The sequence below is a fragment of the Macrobrachium nipponense genome, chromosome 6 (genome assembly GCF_015104395.2).
Source record: "Macrobrachium nipponense isolate FS-2020 chromosome 6, ASM1510439v2, whole genome shotgun sequence".
In the NCBI taxonomy this organism is placed as follows: domain Eukaryota; kingdom Metazoa; phylum Arthropoda; class Malacostraca; order Decapoda; family Palaemonidae; genus Macrobrachium; species Macrobrachium nipponense.
In genome coordinates this window covers 100,833,948-100,859,277 of record NC_061108.1, presented here as the reverse complement: position 1 = coordinate 100,859,277, position 25,330 = coordinate 100,833,948, and the positions used below count along the sequence as shown (strand labels likewise).

At 37.8% G+C, this 25,330-nt stretch overlaps 1 protein-coding gene across 4 annotated transcripts in view; it reads left to right on the top strand.

Moving 5' to 3' along the window:
• Positions 1-19,571, top strand: part of LOC135216734 (transcriptional regulator ATRX homolog) — a 216,205-nt gene extending 196,634 nt beyond the window's left edge. For all 4 annotated transcript variants that reach the window (XM_064252200.1, XM_064252198.1, XM_064252202.1 and 1 more), the window contains exon 6: positions 17,482-19,571. In XM_064252200.1, coding sequence (XP_064108270.1) covers positions 17,482-17,565 — 84 coding nt within the window. In that variant the 3' untranslated portion in view covers positions 17,566-19,571. The remainder of the gene's footprint in view (positions 1-17,481) is intronic.
• Positions 19,572-25,330: the final 5,759 nt, after the last annotated feature.

The window sequence follows — 25,330 nt, the reverse complement described above, 5'->3', positions numbered from 1 at the left end:
ACGCAATTGTAAGCTAAAACTATTACATTCTAGTAAAATTCAAATATTTACCTTTATTTTGCAACAAATTGGAAGTCTCTAACACAATATTTTGATTTATGGTGAATTTATGAAATAAACTTTATTTTGCAACAAATTGGAAGTCTCTAACACAATATTTTGATTTATGGTGAATTTATGAAATAAACTTTTTCCTTACGTCCGCACGGTAACTCTTCCAAAAAATCATAATTTTTTCGTCCGATTGTTGTAATGTTTGGACCATTTTAAATTAGCCGTTACATAAATTTCTATATATGAAAATGTGCGCAATTTTATGTAGAATACAAATAAAAAAAAACCCATGGTTGTAGCTTATATCAGTTTTGAAATATTTTCATATAAATAACGATAAATAGAAAAAATTTGTCCTTCGGTCAACTTTAACTCGACCGAAATTGTCGAAAACTGCAATTGTAAGCTACAACACGTACAGTTTAGTAATATTCAATCAATTGCCTTCATTTTGCAACAAACGGGAAGTCTCTAGCACAATATTTCTATTTATGGTGAATTTTTGAAAACATCTTATTTTTTATGTCCGTGCGTTACGAATTCATGCATCATTTTGTGATAATATTTTCTCTGTGTTGCCTTGATCGTTTTACAATGTGTTATATACCAGAATGATCGCAATTTAGTGTACATTACAACGAAAAAAAATTAACTCTTTAGCTTTAACCGTTTTGCTCACAGCACGATTTGTATACAATTATGTATGAAATTTTTTTTCATGCTGTCATATATCCCAATATTTATATATGATAATATTTTTTTTTTCATTTCTGATGGTTGCATACTAAACTTCAGGCAATGTCAAAAAAAGGAGCCAAAAATGAACTCTTAATCTTGAAAACTAAGCGTGCTGTGATTTTTTGAAAAAAATATTTTTTCCGCTTCGGCGCTCACTCCGAGACCCCCTTCGCACACGGTAGACAATTTTTATTATGCTCCTGACCCCACAGTTCTGAAATCCGAAAAATTCCAAAAATCGAAACACATCTGGCCTCAAGGATTTCGGATAGAAGATTGTGTACCTGTATATATTTTTAATGGTAAAATGTTTAAGATGACTGAAATTATGCTAATAGTATAATCTTAAAGATTAATACAGTAATATGATAGTAATTTAAGGTATATTTGAAGTAGGATGTTATTTAAGGTATACATTTGGTATCTGAAGTTTCAAAGATGCAGCTTTGAGGTAGGGCAGCAGCATCAAATGATCCACCAAGGCAATTCATTCAAGAGACCCAAATTAATTTGCATCCTGAAGTAGTTGTAGTTCTTCCAAAGTATCATTCTCTTCAGCAGACAGTACAACAACAGTGAAGTATCATTCCCTTCAGCAGACGGTACAACAACATTGGAGATGCAAGGGATTGCCTGTCCCAGTTGCAAGTGATGTAGGAGAAATAGATATACCTCAAGAACTTCTTTACAGCTATCTAAGCTGAGGAAAATTTCCTTGCATATGACTCTGGTAGTGACGACCCTGCTCATTATTTTAGTATATTTGCTGCTGCTGATAATTTGAGAATGATGAAGGAAAATAAGCACTGGATGGGAGACAGGACTTTCAAAATAGCTCCTTAGTTATTTTATCAGCTCTATATGTGATTCATATCCTATATAAAGGAAGCGTCCTTCCAATGGTTTATATTCTCCTTCAGTGAAAGTCAGAGGAAGCATTTAGCTGTGCTGTTGTACGACTACATTTCATGGATAATGAGATTGCTCCATCAACTATTTTGTGTGACTATGAAAAAACCTTGCTCTGGTACTGAGTAGTCTCACTCCAGCTCCTTTGAGCCCATGAGTCAATTGGCTTCCAGGAAAGTGACTTTGGAAACAGTTTTCCTTCTGACCTTGGTTTCCTTGGAAGAGTTGGAGAGCCCCATTGTCAGGGTTATGAAATAAACTCACAAGGGATTGGTGTCAGTAGCTTTCAAATTTTCCATGGAATTTGTGGCTAAGACTCAGATTCCCATGGTTCATGATGACATTTGTTATCAGCAACCTTCAAGAGTTTCTGCTTTCACCCATCAAAGGACTACTTTGTTATCTGAAGGACTCATCACCTAGAGTTTAGGTGTTGTGAACTATGTTAACACAAGCCAGGCCAAGAAAAATGTGTCCTAGAATACCCTTTTGTTAACCCTTAAACGGCGAAGGGGTATATTAAAAATCGTCTTCCGTGTGCCCGGGGGGTCTCGGAGTGAGCGCCGAAGCGGAAAAAATATTTTTTTATACATTCAACTTCCCTGCCAGATATATACTTAGCTATAGACTCCGTCGTCTCCGACAGAATTTCAAATTTCGCGGCACACGCTACCGGTAGGTCAGGTGATCTACCGCCCTGCCCTGGGTGGCAGGACTAGGAACCATTCCCGTTTTCTAATCAGAATTCTTCTGTCGCCCGGACCATCAACATTGTTGTTGGTTCCTCTCGATTGGTTTTTCTTTTTTCACCGGCAATTGATCTTCTTGACCGACTTTTGGTGACGTATCTGGATTGTTGGATTGGCATACGCTTTTGTGGACTGTTTTGTGGACTTGATTTTGGATTTTTCTTTAAAAATGTCTGACACTGGAATGGTTGTGAGACGTTGTGTGAATGTAGGCTGTAAGGTGAGGTTGCCGAAAGCTTCGGTAGACCCTCACACTGTATGCAAGGGTTGCAGGGAGTATGAATGTTCTTTCACTAATACTTGCAAGGAATGTGAGAATTTGAGTGAGAATGAATGGAAGAATCTTAACTAATTATTTGAAAAAGTTAGAGAGAGAAAGAGTGAGGAAGGCTTCTTATAGAAGTTTAAGTAGTTCGAGATCTAATGAACTAATTCCTAGCTTGGGATCTTCCCCAAGGGTAAGTATTGCTACTTCTCCTTCCATTGCAGCCCCTTCTCCTATTGCAGAACCTGTAGATTCAGTGAAAGAACTTGCGGATCTAAAAGCAGCCTTCAAGTTGATGGAAAACAAAATGGCTGCCCTGCAAGGTAAGGCTAGTGATTTTTCAGTGGACAGTGATATGAGTGTCCCCAGTGTAGTGGAGGGGGCATCTGGTCGGCTCCGCAACGCTCCTAGGTCTAGACCTCTTCCAAGCTCACATGCCCAGAGGAGAAGGAATGTCGAAAACCGAAAGGAGGTTGTGGAGAATCCCCACCGATCAGGTGTCCCTTCGGCGGTTTCTGTGACACCCAAGACTGCCAGGGATCGCTATTGCAAAAGCGTCCTGCGTGAGTGTTTTTCTTCGTCGGGATCTTCATCTCCGAGACGTGATTGGAGGGATTCAGATCGCTCTCGACCACTCAAGAGGAGTTGGAAGGCTCCGACGATTGCTCGAGCCCCGGAAAACTTCCCTGAGGAGTCTCCTTCGGGAGTTAAGAAGGCAAGAAGAGCCAGTCTGTCAACCAGAGTTAGAAGGAGTCAGGAGGTGGAGGCTATGGACTCCTCCCCTCCTCCTTCCCCTCCTCCCGAAGAGGATAAAGAGGAGGTTACGAAGAGGTTCATGATGGCTATGCAAGAGCAGATTTCGTCTTTTGTAGGAGTCCTTTCAAAGGAGCCTCCTAGAAGGAAAGACTCTTCCCTTCCTATCAAAAGATCCTCCAGACGTATGGAGGTATCTGCCGCCAGGATCGATGCTCCTACTCGAGGTGAGGCTTCCTGTACGAACGTGGATGAACCGATCAGGCGTCTGGCACCGGCCAGGAGTGAGGAGTCACCCAGGAGGCAGGAGCCAAGAGCCAGGAGTGAGGAGTCACCCAGGAGGCAGGAGCCAAGAGCCAGGAGTGTGGAGTCATCCAGGCAAGAGGCAGGAGCCAGGAGGCAAGAGCCAGGAGGCAAGAGGCAGGAGTCAGGAGTCAGGAGTCAAGAGGCAGGAGTCAGGAGTCAGGAGGCAGGAGCCAGGAGTCCGGAGTCAGGAGGCAGGAGTCCGGAGTCAGGAGGCAGGAGTCAGGAGCCAGGAGGCAGGAGTCAGGAGGCAAGAGTCAAGAGCCAGGAGGCAGGAGTCGGAGACTCATTCCTGGAATTTATGACTCTTCTCCAAATAGAAGCTCCTCTCCTTCAGATCGTAGGAGGTCTTGGAAGGACTCTCCCTCCAAACGAGAGCTTTCTCCTTCGTCTGATCGAGGTTTGGACGATTTGTCTGATGACGAACCTCTGCAAATGAGGGACTCTCGAATTATAAGGTCTTAGCCTCATTGTTACTACAAGAGTTTGGAGACTCTCTTAGTCCGGCGGCTCCTCCTTCTCCTCGTTCTCTCTTTTCGAGCTCGGCTACGGCAAAATCTTCGGCCTTTCTGAAAATGAAGCCTGCAATTTCTATGAAGAAGGCACTCCATTCTTTAGATTCTTGGATGGACAAGAAGAAAGAGTTGGGAAAGACTGTATTCTGCACGCCTCCTTCCAAACTCCATGGAAAGAGAGGTATTTGGTATGGGACAGGAGAGACTATGGGTCTTTCTCTTCCTGCCTCGGCAGATGCGGACTTTTCCAATTTAGTGGAGGCCTCTAGACGTCACTCTTTAGGATCGGTCAGATCGACGTGGAGCATTTCGGAGTTGAACCACTTTCTAAAGGGACTTTTTGTCACTTTAGAGGTGTTCAATTTTCTGGATTGGTCACTCGGAGTTCTGGCCAACAAATCTAAAGATCCGGAGTTTCTTAAAAACCCAGAGATTCTCCATAGCGTCCTGTCTTGCATGGACAAGGCAGTACAGGACGGTTTGGGAGAAGTGGCTTCCCTTTTTGGTGCTGGGTCTTCTGAAAAAGAGATCAGTATATGGATCTCCTATTATCAAAAGGGGTTTCTCCGAGCCAGAGGACTGCTTTATTGTTCGCCCCTCTGTCGGATCATCTGTTTCCTTCTCAGTTAGTGAAGGATATATCTCGCTCGCTAACTGAGAAGGCGACACAAGACCTACTGGTACAAACGTCCAAGAAAGGACGCCCTGTAGTGTCGACGATTAAGAAGGACTCTCGTCCTCCTCAGCAGCCCTTTCGTGGAGGTGCAGCGGCTCGTCCCCCTGCCAGAAAGAAGAGCTCTGACAAGAGAGGAAGGTCTTCCTTCAGACCTTTCAAGAAAACTAAATGACTTGTTGCTCCTTCAAGCACCAGTGGGCGCCAGACTCCTGAACTTTGCAGGAGTATGGGCAAAAAGGGGAGCCGACCCTTGGTCAGTCTCGGTCCTAAAGAAAGGATACGTAATCCCCTTCGAGGACAGTCCTCCCCTAACATCTACGCCTCGGGAACTGTCAGCGAGGTACAGAGACCCTGTAATGAGAAAGACTCTCCTTCAAATGGTGGAACAAATGTGGGAAAAGGAGGCCATCGAACTTGTGCAGGATCCACACTCCCCGGGATTTTACAATCGCCTTTTTCTAGTACCAAAGGCATCGGGGGGGTGGAGACCAGTACTGGACGTAAGCGCTCTGAATCGCTTTGTTCAGAAAAAGAAGTTCCGTATGGAAACGTCCGCCTCAGTAATGTCGGCTCTTCGTCCAGAGATTGGATGGTCTCTGGACTTGCAAGATGCGTATTTCCACGTTCCCATTCACCATTTGTCAAAGAAATATCTTCGGTTTGTAATAGGAGACAAGGTTTTTCAATTCAGGGCTCTGTGCTTCGGTCTGTCTACAGCTCCGCAGGTATTCACCAACCTGATGGCGAATGTAGCAAGATGGCTTCACTAGAGGGAATAAACATCTCCCTCTACTTAGACGACTGGCTGATCAGGGCCAAGTCGGAGATTCAGTGCTTGGAGGACTTATCAGTAACAAGAAACATGATAGAATCGCTGGGATTACTCGTGAACCTCGAGAAGTCGCAGCTGATCCCCAGCCAGAGCTTGGTCTATCTGGGGATTCAGATGGATTCTCGGGTTTTCGAGTATTTCCTTCGCGAGAAAGAATCACTCGAGGTTTGTCGAAAATCTTGAGCTTCTTAGAGAGAAAGAGCAGTTCAGCGAGGGATTATGAGCCTTTTAGGGACCCTGTCCTCACTAGAAAAGTTCTTCTCTCTGGGGAGGCTTCACTTCGCCCTCTTCAGTTTTTCCTGAAAGGGGTGTGTGGAGTTGGAAGACGGGACAACTCTCGGACATCTTCCCGCTTCCACAAGAGATAAAAGATCACTTGAAGTGGTGGATCCTTCCTCTTCAAAAGAACGAAGGCGTATCGCTTGCCCTGCAGAACCCAGACCAAGTGTATATTCCGACGCTTCGGAGTCGGGATGGGGAGCGACGCTAGGAGCAAGGGAGGTGTCAGGCACCTGGACAAAGGAACAGGTGTCCTGGCACATCAATTGCAAGGAACTAGTGGCCATACACCTAGCCTTAAGTTCTTCGAAGAGATAGTCAGAGGCGGGGTGATACAGATAAACTCGGACACACCACGGCTCTGGCTTACATACGCAAGCAAGGAGGCACACACTCTTTCTCCCTCTTTCAGTTAACAAAACACCTGTTAACCTGGACAGAAGAAAGAGGCATAACTCTCCTCACAAGATTTGTGCAAGGGATAAAGAATGTGAGAGCGGACAGACTGAGCAGGAGGAATCAGGTCCTTCCCACAGAATGGACTCTACACGAAGAAGTGTGCGAAGTCTTTGGTCCCTGTGGGGGAGACCTCACATAGACCTGTTTGCGACGTTCCTCTCCAAAAGAGTAGAGATCTTTTGCTCTCTAGTAGAAGATCCGAGAGCCTTCGCAATAGACACGTTTTCTCCTGGATTGGTCGGGTGTGGACGCCCTACGCCTTTCCCCGTTCAAGATCCTGGGGGAAGTGCTCAGGAAGTTCGTAGCTTCAAAGAGCACGAAGTTGACACTAATAGCCCCATTTTGGCCAGCCCAAGAATGGTTCCACGGAGGTACTGGAGTGGATAGTGGACTTCCCCAGATCTCTTCCAAACAGACCAGATCTACTCAGACAACCCCACTTCGAGAGGTTTCATCACAACTCCCAGGTCTCGCTCTGACTGCCTTTCGACTATCGAAAGACTTGTCAGAGCGAGGGGATTTTCTCGCAAGGCTGCGGGCTCTATCGCTCGAGCCCGCAGAGCTTCAACGAGAAGAGTATACCAATCGAAGTGGGAAGTCTTTAGGAGGTGGTGTAAGAGTCAGAAGCTGTCCTCCTCCAGTACCTCTAGTTAATATTGCCGATTTCCTCCTCTTTCTGAGAGAGGAATCACACCTATCTGTGTCAACAATAAAGGGATACAGAAGCATGCTGTCTTCAGTATTCAGAAATCGAGGGCTAGAAATTGCAGATAACAAAGATCTACACGATTTAATTAGATCCTTTGAAACTTCAAAGCAGCAACTCCTAGAACACCTAGTTGGAATCTGGACGTGGTCCCTGAAATTCCTTTCCTCGGATAAATTCGAGCCTTTACATCTGGCTTCCTTCCGCGACGTCACTAGGAAATGCTTATTCCTGTTGTCTCTCGCTACAGCCAAGAGGACGAGCGAATTGCACGCTCTGGATTCCACAGTGGGGTTCAAGGGAGATGCTGCTATCTGCTCGTTCCAGACAATGTTTCTGGCGAAGAACGAAAACCCGCCGTCAAAACCTTGGCCCAGAAGCTTTGAAGTAAAAGGTCTATCTAACCTCGTAGGCAGAGAGACAGAGAGGTCTCTCTGTCCAGTGAGAGCTCTTAAATTTTATTTAGAGAGGAAGAGACAGATGGGAGCTTGTCAACAAGGTCTTTGGTGTGCTGTGGAAGAACCCCAAAAGACTCATGTCCAAAAACGCCTTGGCCTTCTTTGTGAGAAGCGTAATTACGGACGCACACAAGAACTGCTCGGAGGAATCCTTCGGTCTTCTAAAGGTTAAGACCCATGAGGTGAGAGCAGTAGCAACGTCCTTGGCGTTCCAAAAGAATATGTCTCTTAAAAATATCATTGAGACTACTTATTGGAGGTGCAATTCAGTGTTTGCATCTCATTACCTGAAGGATGTGAGAGTGACTTATGAGAAGTGCTTCTCGCTAGGTCCATTTGTATCAGCTGATACAGTGCTGGGTCTTGGAGCAAAGACTGATCCTTAAAATATTTTGATTTTATCGTACATAAACCCTCTTGTCAGATATGTGCTTGGTTTTCTATTAGCAAGCTCACGGATGTCGCACGGGCGCATAGTGTCGTTGCTGGTAGGGGATCAAGGGTATGTATGGCTAGTGGGGGAGTACAAAATTTTTTTTTTTTTTTTTTTTTTATATTTTGTATAAATGAACATGTAATTATGTTTCGAGTTTTTGGTTGTTTGTAGGAGTTCGTGGATAACTCCTTGCAATCTTAGAACTAACATGGATGTTAGAATCAGGTGATCGGGATCGGTGTTGTGCTCCTTGAACAAGGTGTATTGTCATGTTAGTGGAATAGCACCCAATGACAAAGGCCTTTAGGCTCTGCCGAGTAAGTGGATAAGACCCCATTGGCAGACCCACAAGAACTCTTAGCCATAGATCAATATCTCGCTGAGGCTCTTGAGGCTAAGCAGACTCCAAGGCAGTAGCCGCGAAGTCTTCAGCCTAATAAGGTAGGAACCAAGGTTTATTAATACCTACAACATATGTTGTTTACCTGTCTATTTCAGTAGTTAGCTGTCTCTTACCCAACCCCAACCAATTGGGTGCTAATCAGCTAAGTATATCTGGCAGGGAAGTTGAATGTATAAAAATGATATTGTCATGTTACAATAAAGTTTTACATACTTACCTGACAGATATATACGATTAATGGCCCACCCAGCCTCCCCGCAGGAGACAGGTGGAAGAGAAGAATTCTGATTAGAAAACGGGAATGGTTCCTAGTCCTGCCACCCAGGGCAGGGCGGTAGATCACCTGACCTACCGGTAGCGTGTGCCGCAAAATTTGAAATTCTGTCGGAGACGACGGAGTCTATAGCTAAGTATATATCTGTCAGGTAAGTATGTATAAAACTTTATTGTAACATGACAATATCATTTTTCAAAAAATCACAGCGCTCTTAGAGTTAATTTTTGGCTCCTTTTGTTTTCATTGCCTGAAGTTTAGTATGCAACCATCAGAAATGAAAAAAATTATCATTATCATATTTAAATAATGCGATATATGATAACGAGAAAACAAAATTTCATATATAATTGTATTCAAATCGTGCGCAAAACGGTTAAAGGTAACAAGTTAATTTGTTTTGCGATCATTTTGGTATATAACACATTGTAAAACGATAAAAGCAACACAGAGAAAATATTATCACAAAATGATGCATGAATTCGTAACGAGCGGACGTAAACAAATATTTTTTTCAAAAATTCACCATAAATCTAAATATTGTCCTAGACTTCCAATTTGCTTCAAAATGAAGACAAATGATTGAATATTACTATACTGTAAGAGTATTAGCTTACAATTGCAGTTTTCGACCATATCTGACGAGTTAAAGTTGACCGAATGTCAAATTTTTTTATATATTTTTTATATGCAATTATTTAGGAAATTAGAAAAGCTGCAACCTTCAAATATTTTTAGTTTTATTTTACCTGAAATTGCGCACATTTTCATATATAAAACTCTATGAAATGCCTAATATGAAACGGAGCAAATATTTCGAGAATGCAACGTACGCATTTCGGAGATTTGCGGTGGAGAATCCGCGCGCGGAGGGAAGGAAAGTTTTTTTTAAATTCACCATAATTGCATTTTTCGACCATTTCGGCAGCGTCAAAGTTGACCGAACGTGGTTTTTTACTATTTATCGTGATTTATATACGAAAATGAGAAAATCTACAACCTTCAATTGTTTTTTGTTGTATTGTACATGAAGTTGCGCACATTTTCATATATAAAACTTTACGTAACGGCTAATTTAAAATGGTGCAAACATTACCACAATCGCACGTATGATTTTTTCGGAAGAGTTACCGCGCGGACGTAAGGAAAATGTTATTTTTTTCATAAATACCATAAATCGAAATATTGTGCTAGAGACTTCCAATTTGTTACAAAATGAAGGTAAATGATTGAATATTACAAGAATATAAGAGTTTTACCTTACAATTGCGTTTTTTTACCATTTCAGTATAGTCAAAGTTGACCGAAGGTTGAAAATTTGTCACTTATCATTTTTTAAATGAAAATATTTCAAAACTGATATAAGCTACAACCATGGGTTGTTTTTAGTTGTATTGTGCGTGAAATTGCGCACATTTTCATATATAAAACTTTATGTAATGGCTAATTTAAAATGGTGCAAACATTACCACAATCGCACATATGATTTTTTTTGGAAGTTACCGCGCAGACGTATGGAAAACGTTTTTTCATAAATTCACCATAAATCGAAATATTGTGGTAGAGACTTCCAAATTTTTGCAAAATAAAGGTAAATGATTGAATATTACTAAAGTATTTTTCCGCGAATTTAAAAAAAAAACTTTTTTATGTCGACATAAAATACGTCCAGTCGGCACCCAAGAGACAAAAAATGTTGACGTAAAATACATCCACTTGGAGTTTAAGGGTTAAACTACATGAGGAATTGGGCAAGCCTACTCCTCATTGTCAAGTTCTATCACCAGTTAAGTGCATGCAGAAGCTCATGACACCAAAAGGAATTGGCTCCCCCCTGGCATTTAAGAAGAACTTATCTGTTCATAGTATTTTGAATGCTGCTTCCTGACTGCATCAAAACCACTTTCACTTTCTTTTACATGAAGAATGTTGCCCATGGATCCTTATAAACTTTTCCCTTGGGTCCAGTGGTGGCTCTTCAACAAGTGTAACTCATCCAGTGCCCGTGGCGGGACAGTTTGTATCTTGCCTAAGATGATTGTGTGGAGTAGGGAATGAGTGAGATGACTGGTTACTTTTCTTTCCCTTTTCTCCTTTCTTTATACCTATGGGTGGTTTGAAGAATAAGACATCATACACTGGAATTGCCTTGATGCAGGTGAGCATTGCAGCCATCCTGTTACAGCACTTATAAATGTTCCTTACACCATACAAAGCTGCTTAACAGTAGCTTCAACCCTTCTCTCCAGCAAGGGGCGTGAGGAGTGGTGACAAACCCGTTTCTTGTGGTTAACTTTGTGCGTGCATTGATACTATATAGGGCACCTCAGTGGCGTGGTCGGTATGGTGTTGGCGTTCCACCTCGGTGGCCGCGAGTTCGATTCTCGGGCATTCCATTGAGGAGTGAGAGATGTGTATTTCTGGTGAAAGAAGTTCACTCTCGACGTGGTTCGGAAGTCACGTGAAGCCGTTGGTCCCGTTGCTGAATAACCACTGGTTCCATGCAACGTAAAAACACCATACAAAAAACTCATTGATACTATAGTTCTTTTTGAGTTCCCTATATGCAATGAATCTGGACGTGTTTCACTGTATTTAAAACCAGTGGACTGAGTGTTAAGGCACTGTCACACTAGCAAAATTTCTGTTGACTTTTGAACTTGACATCAACTTTTCATGTTTTGACGACGACTTTCTGGTGTTGTTGTCACGAATTTTGAAAATGGTACGTCAAATTCAACCCATCGCTACCGTCGACTTTATTGTTTGTTTATATCTTGGAGAGCACGCATTTCAAGTCATCAGATGCAAGATGGAGTTCTTGGTACAGTGGACAAGATTGCCAGAACAGTTTTTAGTTGATGATGTTGGGGAGAGACAATGCTTATGGGACCATAAGCATGATAGTTTTATGAAAAAGGGTCTTAAATGAAAAAATTACCAAGAAATCACCATGCGACTCAGGGAAAACTTTCCTGAACTTGCTGATCTTCATACAGATAAGCATGCTATATTGTGAATATCAGATTTTTATATAGCTTAGGTCTGCTCATTTTTATTTATTTATTTTTTTTGCATTAGCAAATAATATAAACAAAAATCTTTAAAATATGTGCAGTGTTTCTCTAGCTTAATTTATAATACATACAGTCTGACTGTGGTTGTGTAAACAAGGTTACAAATAGCCTATCTAGGCTAGCCCTAGCTTATTTTTTAAAATAAAACTTTTCACGTCCTTTTAACCAGGACTGAACCCAAAGACACTTTTTATTTTTTAAATTCTATGCAGCATCATTAAACACATGCAAGCACAACCCACTACAGTGGGGCATCGCTTATTCACGGATCAGTATTCACGGATCCAGTTAATCACGGGTTTTTTCTTGGACCGTTTCTCATGTTACATCACTGGTATGAATCGCTGCATCACGGGTTTGTTGTGTTGCGTATGCGATGTTTTTCGGTAGGCTAACCCTCGGCCGTGGTCCGATAACTACCAACATTCATTTAAAGACTCATATAATGATATTAACTGACAATAAAGGTAATAAAACCATTCTCACCTAATATATTATTGTCCTATCTTCGAAATAAATAGCCTATTCAAGGTTTATGTACGACGTTCATTGGTAGGCTAAGCGTAGTTGCAGTGCGATAACCACCAACGTACACAAACATTCACATTATGATATTAACTGACAATAAAGGTAATAAAACCATTCTTACCATATGTATTATAGTCATATCTTCATAATAAATAGCCTATTCGAAGAATAATTCCACATCATTGCACTCAACTTATCGTCGGAGTGGCCAGCCACAAAATGTAAGCATATACCTTTACGTACGAAAATGGTTTATGTATACGGTTGCGTTCAAAGCGACATTTTTTGTTTTGATAAACTTTTAGAAATTTTAATAGTGGTAGTGTAATTACAGTAGTAATAATATTAAGGCTAAAATTAATTCGAACTTCATTATTATTTTGGCAGTATTCGTATATAACTTCTCTGAACAATGAAGTCCTAAACGCCTACGATTTGTCATAGATTATCGTAAGTATTGCTGTTTGTTATTGGCGACGAAGCGTAAACGAAATACATAAAAGCATTTTTTACCTTATATATTATCGTCATATCTTCATAATAAAAAGGCTATTCGTGGAGTAATTCCATATCAGTGAAATCAATTTTATCTATGCGAGGCCAGCCAGCTGACAAAATGTACGTACGTATATGAAAATCAAATTATGGTAGCGTTCACAGCAAGATTATCTTTCGAAATTTTTAGTGTACTATTCATGCTACGTAGTAATAATGTTTGGAATATACGTAACATTAATTTTCAATACAAAATATCATCGTTATTTTGGTAGTGAATAATAGTTTAGAATTATCATACATACACGTTCTCCTTTAAGTCAACGCGTTTAAGAAAAACATGACATAGAATCGACTTTGCGACTTCGTTCACTTTGATATTTTTAACGATACAATAACTATCATTTGTACTACTAAAACCATCTTCACATAAGTAATTTTTCGTAAGATATGTGTTGTTACAAAAGCTAGCTTATACATAAAAGGCTTTTATAATTTAAGTCATCTTAGATATACATATGTACCCAAACTCAATGTGGGGAAATTTACTACTGTTTCCTCGGATATTGAAATACTTTAGCATCATTCAAACACTTTAATAATATAATGCATAAATACTATGGCTATACATATTTACATCGTATACAAATACTACATACAGTTATATCACATACTTTTATATACAAAGTTAACAGTTATATACACATACTTTTTATATACAAAATTAATCATATGAGTAGTTATCAGACGACAGCTGTGCACTGGACTACGTACGTACTACTTGGAAGAGATAAAACAAACAAATTTTGTTGTTGTTAGTCGCCGGGATAGATTAACATTTTTCCAGAGATTAAAGAGCTGAATTTTGTTTTTGTTAGGTATGTCAAAACCGCGTTAGTAAAATAGGTATCATCTTCTAAGGATTTTTTTTTCTCTTCTTTTTGCGGAAGAATCTTCAAGCCATTTTGCATTCAAAGTAATGAGAAGGAATCATTCTATTCTTCATGAAATCAGTAAAATACTTACACTAATAATAAAACTAAAACTACGTACTGTTTATGCAAAACACATACATCATCGTTAGCTTCGTGTGTGTAAACGTTTCATTCTAAGAAATTACAGAGTGTATTAACTAACACCTGATTGGTTTGGTTGGTAGCCATGGAGATACTGTTATCCAATGACTGCCCTCTGCTTCTGTTCTATTTATAGACATACGCCATGGATGGCACTAGGTTTGAACGTTACCATGTTCGTGATTTTCTGACTGCTGACGGCAAAAATTACTCAATAATTTTCTTTATATAATTATTCCTTCGTGAAAACAATAATATAATATCGCGGTTATTTGACATGACCTGAAAACAAAATTCAGCTTTTTAATCTCTGGAAAAATGTTAATCTATCCCGGCGACTAACAACAACAAAATTTTTGTTCGTTTTATCTTCCAAGTAGTACGTACGTAGTCCGGTGCACAGCTGTCGTCTGATCACTACTCATATGATTAACTTTGTATATAAAAGTATGTGTATATAACTGTTAACTTTGTATATAAAAGTATGTGTATTATAACTGTATGTAGTATTTGTATACGATGTAAATATGTATAGCCTAGTATTTATGCATTATATTATTAAAGTGTTTGAATGATGCTAAAGTATTTCAATATCCGAGGAAACAGTAGTAAATTTCCCCCCACAATGAGTTTGGGTGCATATGTATATCTAAGATGACTTAAATTATAAAAGCCTTTTATGTATAAGCTAGCTTTTGCAACAACACATATCTTACGAAAATTACTTATGTGAAGATGGTTTTAGTAGTACAAATGATAGTTATTGTATCGTTAAAAATATCAAAGTGAACGAAGTCGCAAAGTCGATTCTATGTCATGTTTTTAACTTTAACGTATAGTGGTATGAAAAAACACCATGTGTCGTAGCGATGCGTCATCAATATAGTTGTATGAAAATATCACATGGTGTTGTAGCGATACGTAATCACAAAGTACAAATTTTTCCCAAGGACCATCCTCAGAATTTTACGACTCTTCAACTTCAAGATCGATATGGTTAAAATATATTATATAAGTCATACTTATTGTTAAAATTCACAAGTTGAACTGCAAAACATTATTATATTTTGATTGTTATGTACATATATTTTTTGTGTTTTACGGAATGTTTGTTTTGAAAATAATACCTATTAGTGAACATATGGTATTAATTGTCCCACTATTTTATTATAGGTGATCTTAATTATCTCACATTCATTTAACAGTATTATATTAATATTTATTTAAATAAACTGTAATTAATAAATAACAATAATGAAAAACATAAAGGAAAAAAATGTTTTTGCTGCAGTAGTGGTGTTTGTTTGATTATGCATCTGACCTCACATTTCCGAAATCTGAAAAATTCCAAAAAACCGAAACATCGGAATGTGTGTGTACTGCACATTTTTTTAAACACGCACACAATGTCTACACATTTACTGCAAATTACAGTACGTACGTATTTATTCCTGAGAGAGAGAGAGAGACGAGAGAGAGAGAGAGAGAGAGAGAGAGAGAGAGAGAGAGAGAGAGCATGATTAAGGACTCCAAGGCGTGTTATTTTTACAATTTTTTTATTATCTTGGGATTTTTTTTTAATCTTGAGATTTTCTATTCAATTCTCGAGATTAATAAGAAAATTACCGTAAATTGACTAGCATCAGCACACATCTGAATGACTCGGCCATTAGCAGGCTAAAAACCACCAACCTTATGAACTTGCATGATACATGAGATACATGACAAAACACAAAACCACTGTTTATTGGTGAAAATTAGGGGGTCGCACGTATGGGAGATTGCACGTTATTCGAGTATATACGGTATGTGATTTTTTTTTAGCCTTTTATGGAACAAAATCTAGCAAGAAATTGCCATTCCCAGTTGGCAACACTGGCCTACAAACGTTTGTTTGTTGTTGTTATGAAATGTGGTGTGCGGCGCGTTCTTTAAATTGTATCCATATAAACGAGTTAATTATGTGGCATCCAAAAGCCCTGATTCTTTTACTCTTATGGGAAAGACGCCTAAAGGTCAGATGAAGGTTTTTACGTGGAATATACTAGTATTAACGTGTTGTGACGAAGGGAAGAGATGTTTCGCTGCATACTGTTGGTAGCATTATCGTTATTATATTACTGGATTGCACTGCAAAATCGTCGCCATCTTTTATCAACATAGATTGTTGGTGAGTACCCATATGATTTACATATTTTGATAGTTCTCTTACCACTCATCCTCTCTTTCCTTGTAAAAAAAAAAAAGAGGCCCACCATGCGTATGTAGGCTTCTAGCGGTAATCCCTAGGCTAGTAGGCTACATATGTACAGTAGTACATATACTACATTTATTTTTTAAGGCTAATTTTGTACAATAACTTTAAAACTGTCTTGAATTTAGTTTTAGGTGATAGTTGAAAACATATTTGGTGTTTGAACTAAAGTAGGCAGTTATAAACATTGGAATAGTGGTCTTGGGTGGGTTAACTATTAAAGTAGGCAGTTTTAAGCAATTTTTGAGGGGGGTATCAGGATAACACGGGTATTTACTTATCACGGGGGGGTTCTGGGCCCTATCCCCCGTGGATAACGAGGCCCCACTGTAGTTGCTTTGTGTTATAAAGCATAGTTGTTTTGTCATTCCGGGAAGTCACAGCTCAGATGGTTTGTTTATGTTTTGACGACAACCACGGTATGAAGAAGAACGTGTGTGACAACCAGAGTACAGAATGATGTCGACTTCTTTGGAAAGTTGACGATAAACTCGGCTAAAGTCAACGGAAATTTCTTTAGTGACAGCGCCTTTAGATATCCACATATCTAACATCTTAAAGGTATAGTCGTCTTCTTTAGAATTCTCATTTCTAAGAATGATCAGGTGTGCCAAACCTCCAGTCAGTTCAGGATTGTCATAACTCCCTTCAAGTGTGAGTCTGTCCTACTGTTTAAGACCAAAGGTTTGTTCCCCATACGAACAAATGACAAATATTTTATTGATTTATATTTTTAATACCTAACAAACCTGAGGTCTTAACATTGACTGCCACTGCTAGCCATCCTTAAGAGCGTTCTCCGATTCGCTTCCACCTGAACTACATATCGGATGCCAAATTCCTCAGATTCCTTGCATTTACAATTTTTTATTGTTTTTAACCGGGTTCCAGCTGTCTTCAGAAGATTTATCCTACTCTTAAGACTTACAACACAGACTCTTTATTGTTGATTAGTTAAACTATTAAATATGTACAGGGAAAATAACACCATATTTTGAAAAGGTAATTTTATTTTTCAGTTAAATGTGCATAAAAGTATCGTAAGAACATTGCCACAAGACTCGGGCATAATAGAGGCAAACATAAGACACTGGTAATTTTGTGCAGGAAAATACTAGAACTGGAATAAATTCCTGGAAATGTTGCCCAATCAATAATGTTAGGAACATGTTTAACATGCTTTGTTGTACAATTAAGAATGTTAGGAACAAAATGTTTTAACATGCTACTTTGTTGTTGCAGTTACCAGAACTTCCAACTGATCCTGACCTAGATAAGGATGAATCTGGTAGTGATGACTACTTTGAAGTGAGTGAGTGCTATTAAAAAATATATACTCTTTTACCATTTGAGCCTCCTAGTATAATGCAAAAATTTGTTTATCTTTATTAAAAACTGGTGGTTTAATGTATATAAAGATTGCTTTCATTATAAAACAAAATCTTCATTTTGTCTTGCTTTCAACACAAAATAAATGCTGCATTTTGTCATTATGTAAGGTTCCAGTGAGTAAAGTTTGTTAATATGAATTTATGTATATAAAAGGTGCAGGAACTTTTTGATCAGTAGACCTTTTCATAAGATTCTGTAAAATAAAATGTGTAACCAAGATCAGAAAGGAAACAGTTATTTGTCTACCCCCCAATTAACTCATAAGAAAGAGACCACCCATCCATCCATCCATCCATCCATCCTGCCTACTATATAACTCATACTGTAGATTGCTGAAATGGTACTGTGGATTGTAAATCTTCTATTTCTAATGATTTCTTTGGGGTGTTAACATGTCTTCTTAGAAAATGAGCTATTTGAGTTGGTGTGACTGGTTATTGTAAAATGTATACCTGTTCTGATCATTGGACATTTGTGTACATGTAAAATTGTTAAAAATTTCCAACTCTAGTTGTGTTGTGTAAAAGGGAGGAAAACTGGTCAGTAGGCATAGTGCAGAAGGAATAGAAATGGGATTTGAGTCAGAAAAGTGGTAATGAAAAATTTTTGATTGAAATCCTTAACATTATAAAAATATAAAAAGCTTAATAATTCTAGTTTTTGGTTTTTACTTCACAACTAATATCTTCCCCGTAATTCTGTGATTTGGTTGCCATTTGTGCTTTTTATTATAAAAATATTAAAAACTTATTAAATCTAGTTTTTGGATTTTACTTCACAACTAATATCTTCCCTGTAATTCTGTGATTTGGTTGCCATTTATGATTTGTATCAGAAAACTATCTTGTGTCTAGTGACAATTTCCAAAATTCTGTCTGGAAATCATATTACAGCAAAATACAAACTTTTAGCCAGCTAAAGCTAAAACATTTCGAAATTATGGATGGAATTAAACCACAGAATTTACTGGGAAAAATGAACAATGTATATATGTTAAAAAATATAATTATTTCAAGAAAAACAAACAAATACAAATTTAAAAGGAAATATATCTTGACAATTATTTAGGATTTATTTTGCATCACTGTGACTGCCAAATCAACTCATTTCCTACTGCATGGGTTTTGTGAAGAGTTTTTATTCAATTCAAATTCATGAGGAAGGCTCCACCATATTATTACTTATATATGTATGTAATTTTTTTATAGTAATTAGTTTTTTATATTTTTTATATAGTAATTAGTTTTATGTGAAATGAATGGTTATTTTTTTTAAATACAAACTTCCCTGTATTTTGTATGTCACAATGATTGTTACTCTTAGAGATGTTTTTTTTGTACAGCCAATCTTATAGCAATTGCTATAAGATGTTCTCTTATGTTTGAGTTGCAAAACATTTCCCATGACTAAGGCTTTTATTAGAAGCAGCTTAAGATGATAGCATATTGTATATCAATGTAATGAATGTCATTATTATAACAGAAGGAAGTGTAAAACAGGTATAAAAAATACAAAAAGTGAAACAAATTCTGTGCAGTTGATAAAAAATACAACTCATCTGTAAAAAAAAAATTAGGCCATTAGCAAAAAGTTGCTGTTGGAGGGAAGAGATGACTGAAAATTGTTGTCTGTTTTCGAAAGTCTCTAGGACTCATTAGCTTGTGGATGTCATTACAGTCCATGGTTCCAAGAACCTAATGTACACACACAAGGCTCGTAAATGACTTTCTTTTCATCATTGCATATACTATATAATGTATTTTACATAACAGGATGAGTGTATGGTAATACTGAACTCTTTCAACATTGAAGCATTTTTACATAAATATAGTATTTAGATTATGAAAATATTTTATATTTAATATAGTTTTGTACTAAATTTTCCATTTGAAGTTATGTTGACACTTGACTGTGTTAATAAAGTACATTGCAGACTGGAATGCTGTCCTATCTTAAATCCCATTATTATAATACGTACTGACTTGGCTGAAAGGTTTTAAACTGTGAATTAGCTAACTCTGTGTATGCATTTTTGTATTACTAACTTTTATCTGTTTTTACATTAGCTTCTGGAGTAGTATATGGTGATACTCTTATTACACCCTACATTTGATACTGCATTTGACTTCTGCTACAGTATTGGCTTATTAATATCAAAATTTAATATTCTAATAACTTAGAAGGTACTTAATGGCCTAACCAGTGAAGTACCAGTGACTGCCTTCTGATTGATACCTTGAAGCAAGAAGAATCTCCAAAGGGAAAGCATGTAATGACACTCCAAGGAGATACTTGTTGCCTAACCATTTGGCTAAACTTCATCTATCTCTTCTCTGAGAGAGGAAGGGAAGAAACAGAGCTAAAAAGCTCCAGATATGAAATGCAGGCCTTGAGACACAAAGTATCTCAAAGGAGAAATGTGTAATGACACTCCAAAGGATATACCTTTCATCTAACTACTGGGCTATGTCCTGTCTCTCTTCTCTGAATGAGGAAGGGAAGGAACGGGGAGACCCTTTGTTGTTGAGAACAGGTGACAAAGAAGAGCTTGTAACTGCTGAGCTGGTTGCCTTGTTGAGACAAGGACAACCTTGCTGCTGCACCTGTTAACCTTGCAGATACTTATTCTTGCTAAGGCTTGAGTTTGGACTTTTCAGTCTGTGCAGTTCCTCGTTGGACGAGTGGTTTTTGAGCTTGGCTACCAATCCGCTGGTCCAAGGTTTGATTCTTCACTCTGCCAACGCGGAATCAGAGGAATTTATTTCTGGTGATAGACATTCATTTCTCAATATAATGTGGTTCGGATCTCACAATAAGCTGTAGGTCCCATTGCTAGGTGACCAATTGGTTCCTAGCCATGTAAAAATATCTAATCCTTTGGGCCAGCCCTAGGAGAGCTGTTCATCAGTTCAGTGGTCTGGTAAAAATGACAAATTTTCTAAGACAATTTGTATTTTTCATAGCTACAACCCTGAGGTCTTAACAATAGGATAATTTCTAACACCTAGCTGGATGCGGTTAAATCGCAGATGAAAGCAAGGAATCTTGTGAGATCTGGCAACATGTGCGTATATCGGGTAAAGAGTGATCAAGGACCACGCACCTACGCCATCGCGTCAGTCTTTCCGCACTCAGGATGTCTTAGCAGACAGAGGGGCGGCTAGAGGTGGGTAGTATAATGTTAAGACCTCAGGTTTGTAGCTATGAAAAATACTAATTGTCTTATAAAATTTGTCATTTGTTCATATGCAAACAAACCTTCGGTTTAACAATAGGATAGACTCATACTTGCAATATTCAAGTGGACTATGAACATATGTTTTATAAAGCATAATCATGTGTTCAGCTTTTCTTGTTTTGAAGTGCTGTAACAAAATTCCCATTTTTGCTTTACATTTTGCCATCCTAAACTGGCTGGGGGCCTAATCACCAGTCCAGCTCCAGAAGAAATAACTGCCGGAGAGGGACTGAAGCCCGTGAGAAGCTAGATAAACTAAAATCTAACTACCCAAACACTGAGTGACATACAATGATATATGGGAGGATCATTGTATAGGGAAACAAAGAGAAACTTAGACTGTCCAATAACACACCAGGGTTTGTTATCGCTCCGAACTCCCCTCTTACCTTACCTTACAGACCTTACATCTTGTTCGGGTTGCCCCAGGTCCCTCAGTGTGAGGCACCTCTAATGTCTACCAGAGAGTTGCTAGTGTATCTTCCAATCTTGGATGGTCTGGGATGCATCTTAGATATTTGTTGAGCTTATTCTTAAATACATCTACGCTCACTCCTGATATATTTCTCATATGAGCTGGCAACGCATTGAATAGACGCTGCATTGTCGATGCTGGTGCGTAGTGGAATAATGTCCTGTGTGCTTTCCTTATTTTTCCTGGTATAGTTTTGGGTACTGTTAATCTACCTCTGCTTTCTCTTTCTGATATTTTTAGCTCCACGATGTTTTCTGCAATTCCTTCCATCTGTTTCCATGCCTGAATTATCATGTAGCGTTCTCTTCTCCTTTCTAGACTATATAATTTTAAAGATTGTAGTCTTTCCCAGTAGTCAAGATCCTTAACTTCTTCTATTCTAGCTATAAAGGACCTTTGTACACACACTATTTGTGCAATATCCTTTTGATAGTTTGGGTACCATATCATATTGCAATATTCAAGTGGACTACAAACATACGTTTTTTAAAGCATAATCATGTGTTCAGCTTTTCTTGTTTTGAAGTGCCGTAACAACATTCCCATTTTTGCTTTACATTTTGCCAATAGAATTGCTATTTGATCATTGCATAACATGTTCCTATTCAACATCACACCAAGGTCTTCAACTGTTTCCTTATTTGTGATTGTCTCATTATTAGGTCCCCTATATGCATATAGCTTTCCTTCTTTATCTCCATAATTTATTGATTCAAATTTATTAGTTAAATACCATCCTATTTACCTCTTCCCAATCATATAGTTTGTTAAGGTCTCTTTGTAGCGCGTTCCTATCTTCATCAAGTAATTTCTCTACTTATTCTTGTGTCATCGGCAAAACTACTCACTACCGAGTCCTTAACATTACTGTCTATGTCTGCAATCATAATAACAAACAGTAATGCAGCTAACACTGTACCTTGTGGCACACCGGATATTACCTTAGCTTCATCCAATTTCTCATCGTTTGCAATAACTATCTGTTTTCTGTTGTGTAAAAATTCTTTAAACCATCTTCCTACTTTGTCCACTATATTATGTTTTCTAATTTTCTTCGCTAATATATTATGATCTAACTTGTCAAAAGCTTTTGCAAAGTCTAGATAAACCACATCTGTTTCATTTCCGTTTTTCATATTTTTGTATATGTTCTCACGGTGGACTAACAGTTGGGTTTGTGTACTTTTTCCGGGTACGAAACCATATTGTCGTATATTAAACAAATTATTTTTTATTAACTGTTTCATTGTACTATTTTTCTTCATTACCCTTTCATACACTTTCATAATATGTGATGTTAGACTCACAGGCCTATAATTACTTGCCTCTAGTCTGATCCACCTTTGTTTTTGAATAGGGTATATATGCTAATTTGTGCTCATCATAAATCTTGCCTGTATCTACACTTTGTCTTAATAATTTTGCAAGTGGCTTTGTGATAATAGAATGAACTACTTTCTTTAACAAAATAGCAGGGACACCATTAAGCCCAGCTGCAGCTCCATTTTTAATTTCATTAATAGCCTGCACAATATCGGCTTCATTAACCCTTAAACGCCGAAGCGGTAAAAATCAAAAACTCCCCCGAATTCCGGAGCCAGTTTTGAGTGAGCGCGGAAGCGGAAAAAATAATTTTTTCAAAATATCACAGCGCGCTTAGTTTTGAAGATTAAGAGTTCATTTTTGGCTCCGTTTTTTGTCATTGCCTGAAGTTTAGTATGCAATTATCAGAAATGAAAAATAATATCATTATCATATGTAAATAATGCGATATATGGTAGCGAAAAAAAAATAATTCATACATAATTGTATTAAAATCACGCTGTGCAAAAAACGGTAAAAGCTAACGAGTATCTTTTTTTTCCGTTGTATTGTACACTAAATTTCAATCATTTTGATATATAATACATTGTAAAACAATAAAAGCAACACCGGAAAAATATTATCACAAAATGATGTACGAATTCGTAACGCGCGTACGTAAAAAAATTTTTTTTTCAAAAAAAAAATTCACCGTAAAACTAAATATTGTTCTAGAGACTTCCAATTTGTTTCAAAATGAAAACAAATGATTGAATATTATGATACTGTAAGAGTTTTAGCTTACAATTGCGTTTTTCGACCATTTCGGTAGAGTCAAAGTTGACCGAACGTGGTTTTTTTCTATATCGTGATTTATATGCAAATATTTTGAAAATGAGAAAAGCTACAACCTTCAAATATTTTTCCTTTTATTTTACATGAAACTGCGCACATTTTCATATATAAAACTCTATAAAATGCCTAATATGAAACGGAGCAAATTTTCCGAGAATTCGATGTACGCAATTAGGAGATTTATGGCGGAGAATCCGCGCGCGGAGGGAAGGAAAGTTTTTTTCATAAATTCACCATAAATCGAAATATTGTGCTAGAGACTTCCAATTTGTTGCAAAATGAAGGTAAATGATTGAATATTACTAAAATATAAGAGTTTTAGCTTACAATTGCGTTTTTCGACCATTTCGGTAGAGTCAAAGTTGACCGAACGTGGTTGTTTTTTCTATTTATCGTGATTTATATGCAAATATTTCGAAAATGAGAAAAGCTACAACCTTCAATTATTTTTCGTTGTATTCTACATGAGATTGCGCACATTTTAATATATAAAACTTTATGTAACGGCTAATTTAAAATGGTGCAAACATTACCACAATCCCATGTATGATTTTTTCGGAAGAGTTACCGCGCGGACGTAAGGAAAATGTTATTTTTTTCATAAATTCACCATAAATCGAAATATTGTGCTAGAGACTTCCAATTTGTTACAAAATGAAGGTAAATGATTGAATATTACTAAAATATAAGAGTTTTAGCTTACAATTGCGTTTTTCGACCATTTCCGTAGAGTCAAAATTGACCGAAGGTTGAAAATTTGTCACTTATCATTTTTTATATGAAAATATTTCAAAACTGATAAAAGCTACAACCATGGGTTGTTTTTAGTTGTATTGTGCATGAAATTGCGCACATTTCCATATATAAAACTTTATGTAACGGCTAATTTTAAAATGGTGCAAACATTACGACAATCGCATGTATGATTTTTTTTGGAAGAGTTACTGCGCGGACGTAAGGAAAAAGTTTTTTCATAAATTCACCATAAATCAAAATATTGTGCTAGAGACTTCCAATTTGTTGCAAAATTAAGGTAAATAGTTGAATATTACTACAATATAAGCGTTTTAGCTTACAATTGCGTTTTTCGACCATTTCGGTAGAGTCAAAGTTGACCGAAGGTTGAAATTTTGGCACTTATCGTTATTTACAACTACTATCCGACTTACAACCTGCTCGACATACGACCACTCGTACTTACAACCTTACTTCAGACAGTTGACCATTGAGTTACTTGGCACTGCGCCATCTCATGAGAACTCTCATCACTCAGGCAGCATCAGTTTGAGTTACCCTGCCCTATCTGCAGCAGCATTTGGTATTAACTGTACTGTAGACTGAATTGCAAACCAATTTACGTAAGAATCGACTTCTGACATGCATGCAAGAACCTAACCCCATTGTAACTCAATGCCTGATTGTACGTAATATATACTATTACATAAATGATTAAAATGTATTAGTAGAAGTACATTATGGTAAGAAGATTGAAATAATGATTGTACATTACATTACAGTACTAAGTAGGCACTTTTATATAGCAAAGGTTTGATAGTATACCCTACCCAGTATGTTGGCCACTTTCTAAGGTTCGACTTACATCCATTCTGACTTACAACCAGTGGGTCGGAACCAAACTTGGTTGTAAGTAGGATGGTACCTGTATATGGAAATATTTCAAAAATGATAAAAGTTACAATCATGAGTATTTTTTGTTGTATTCTAAATGAAATTGCGCACATTTTCATATATAATACTTCATGTAACGGATAATTTAAAACGGTGCAAAAATTATGTCAAAGTGACGAAATAATTTTTGAGATGTGTCA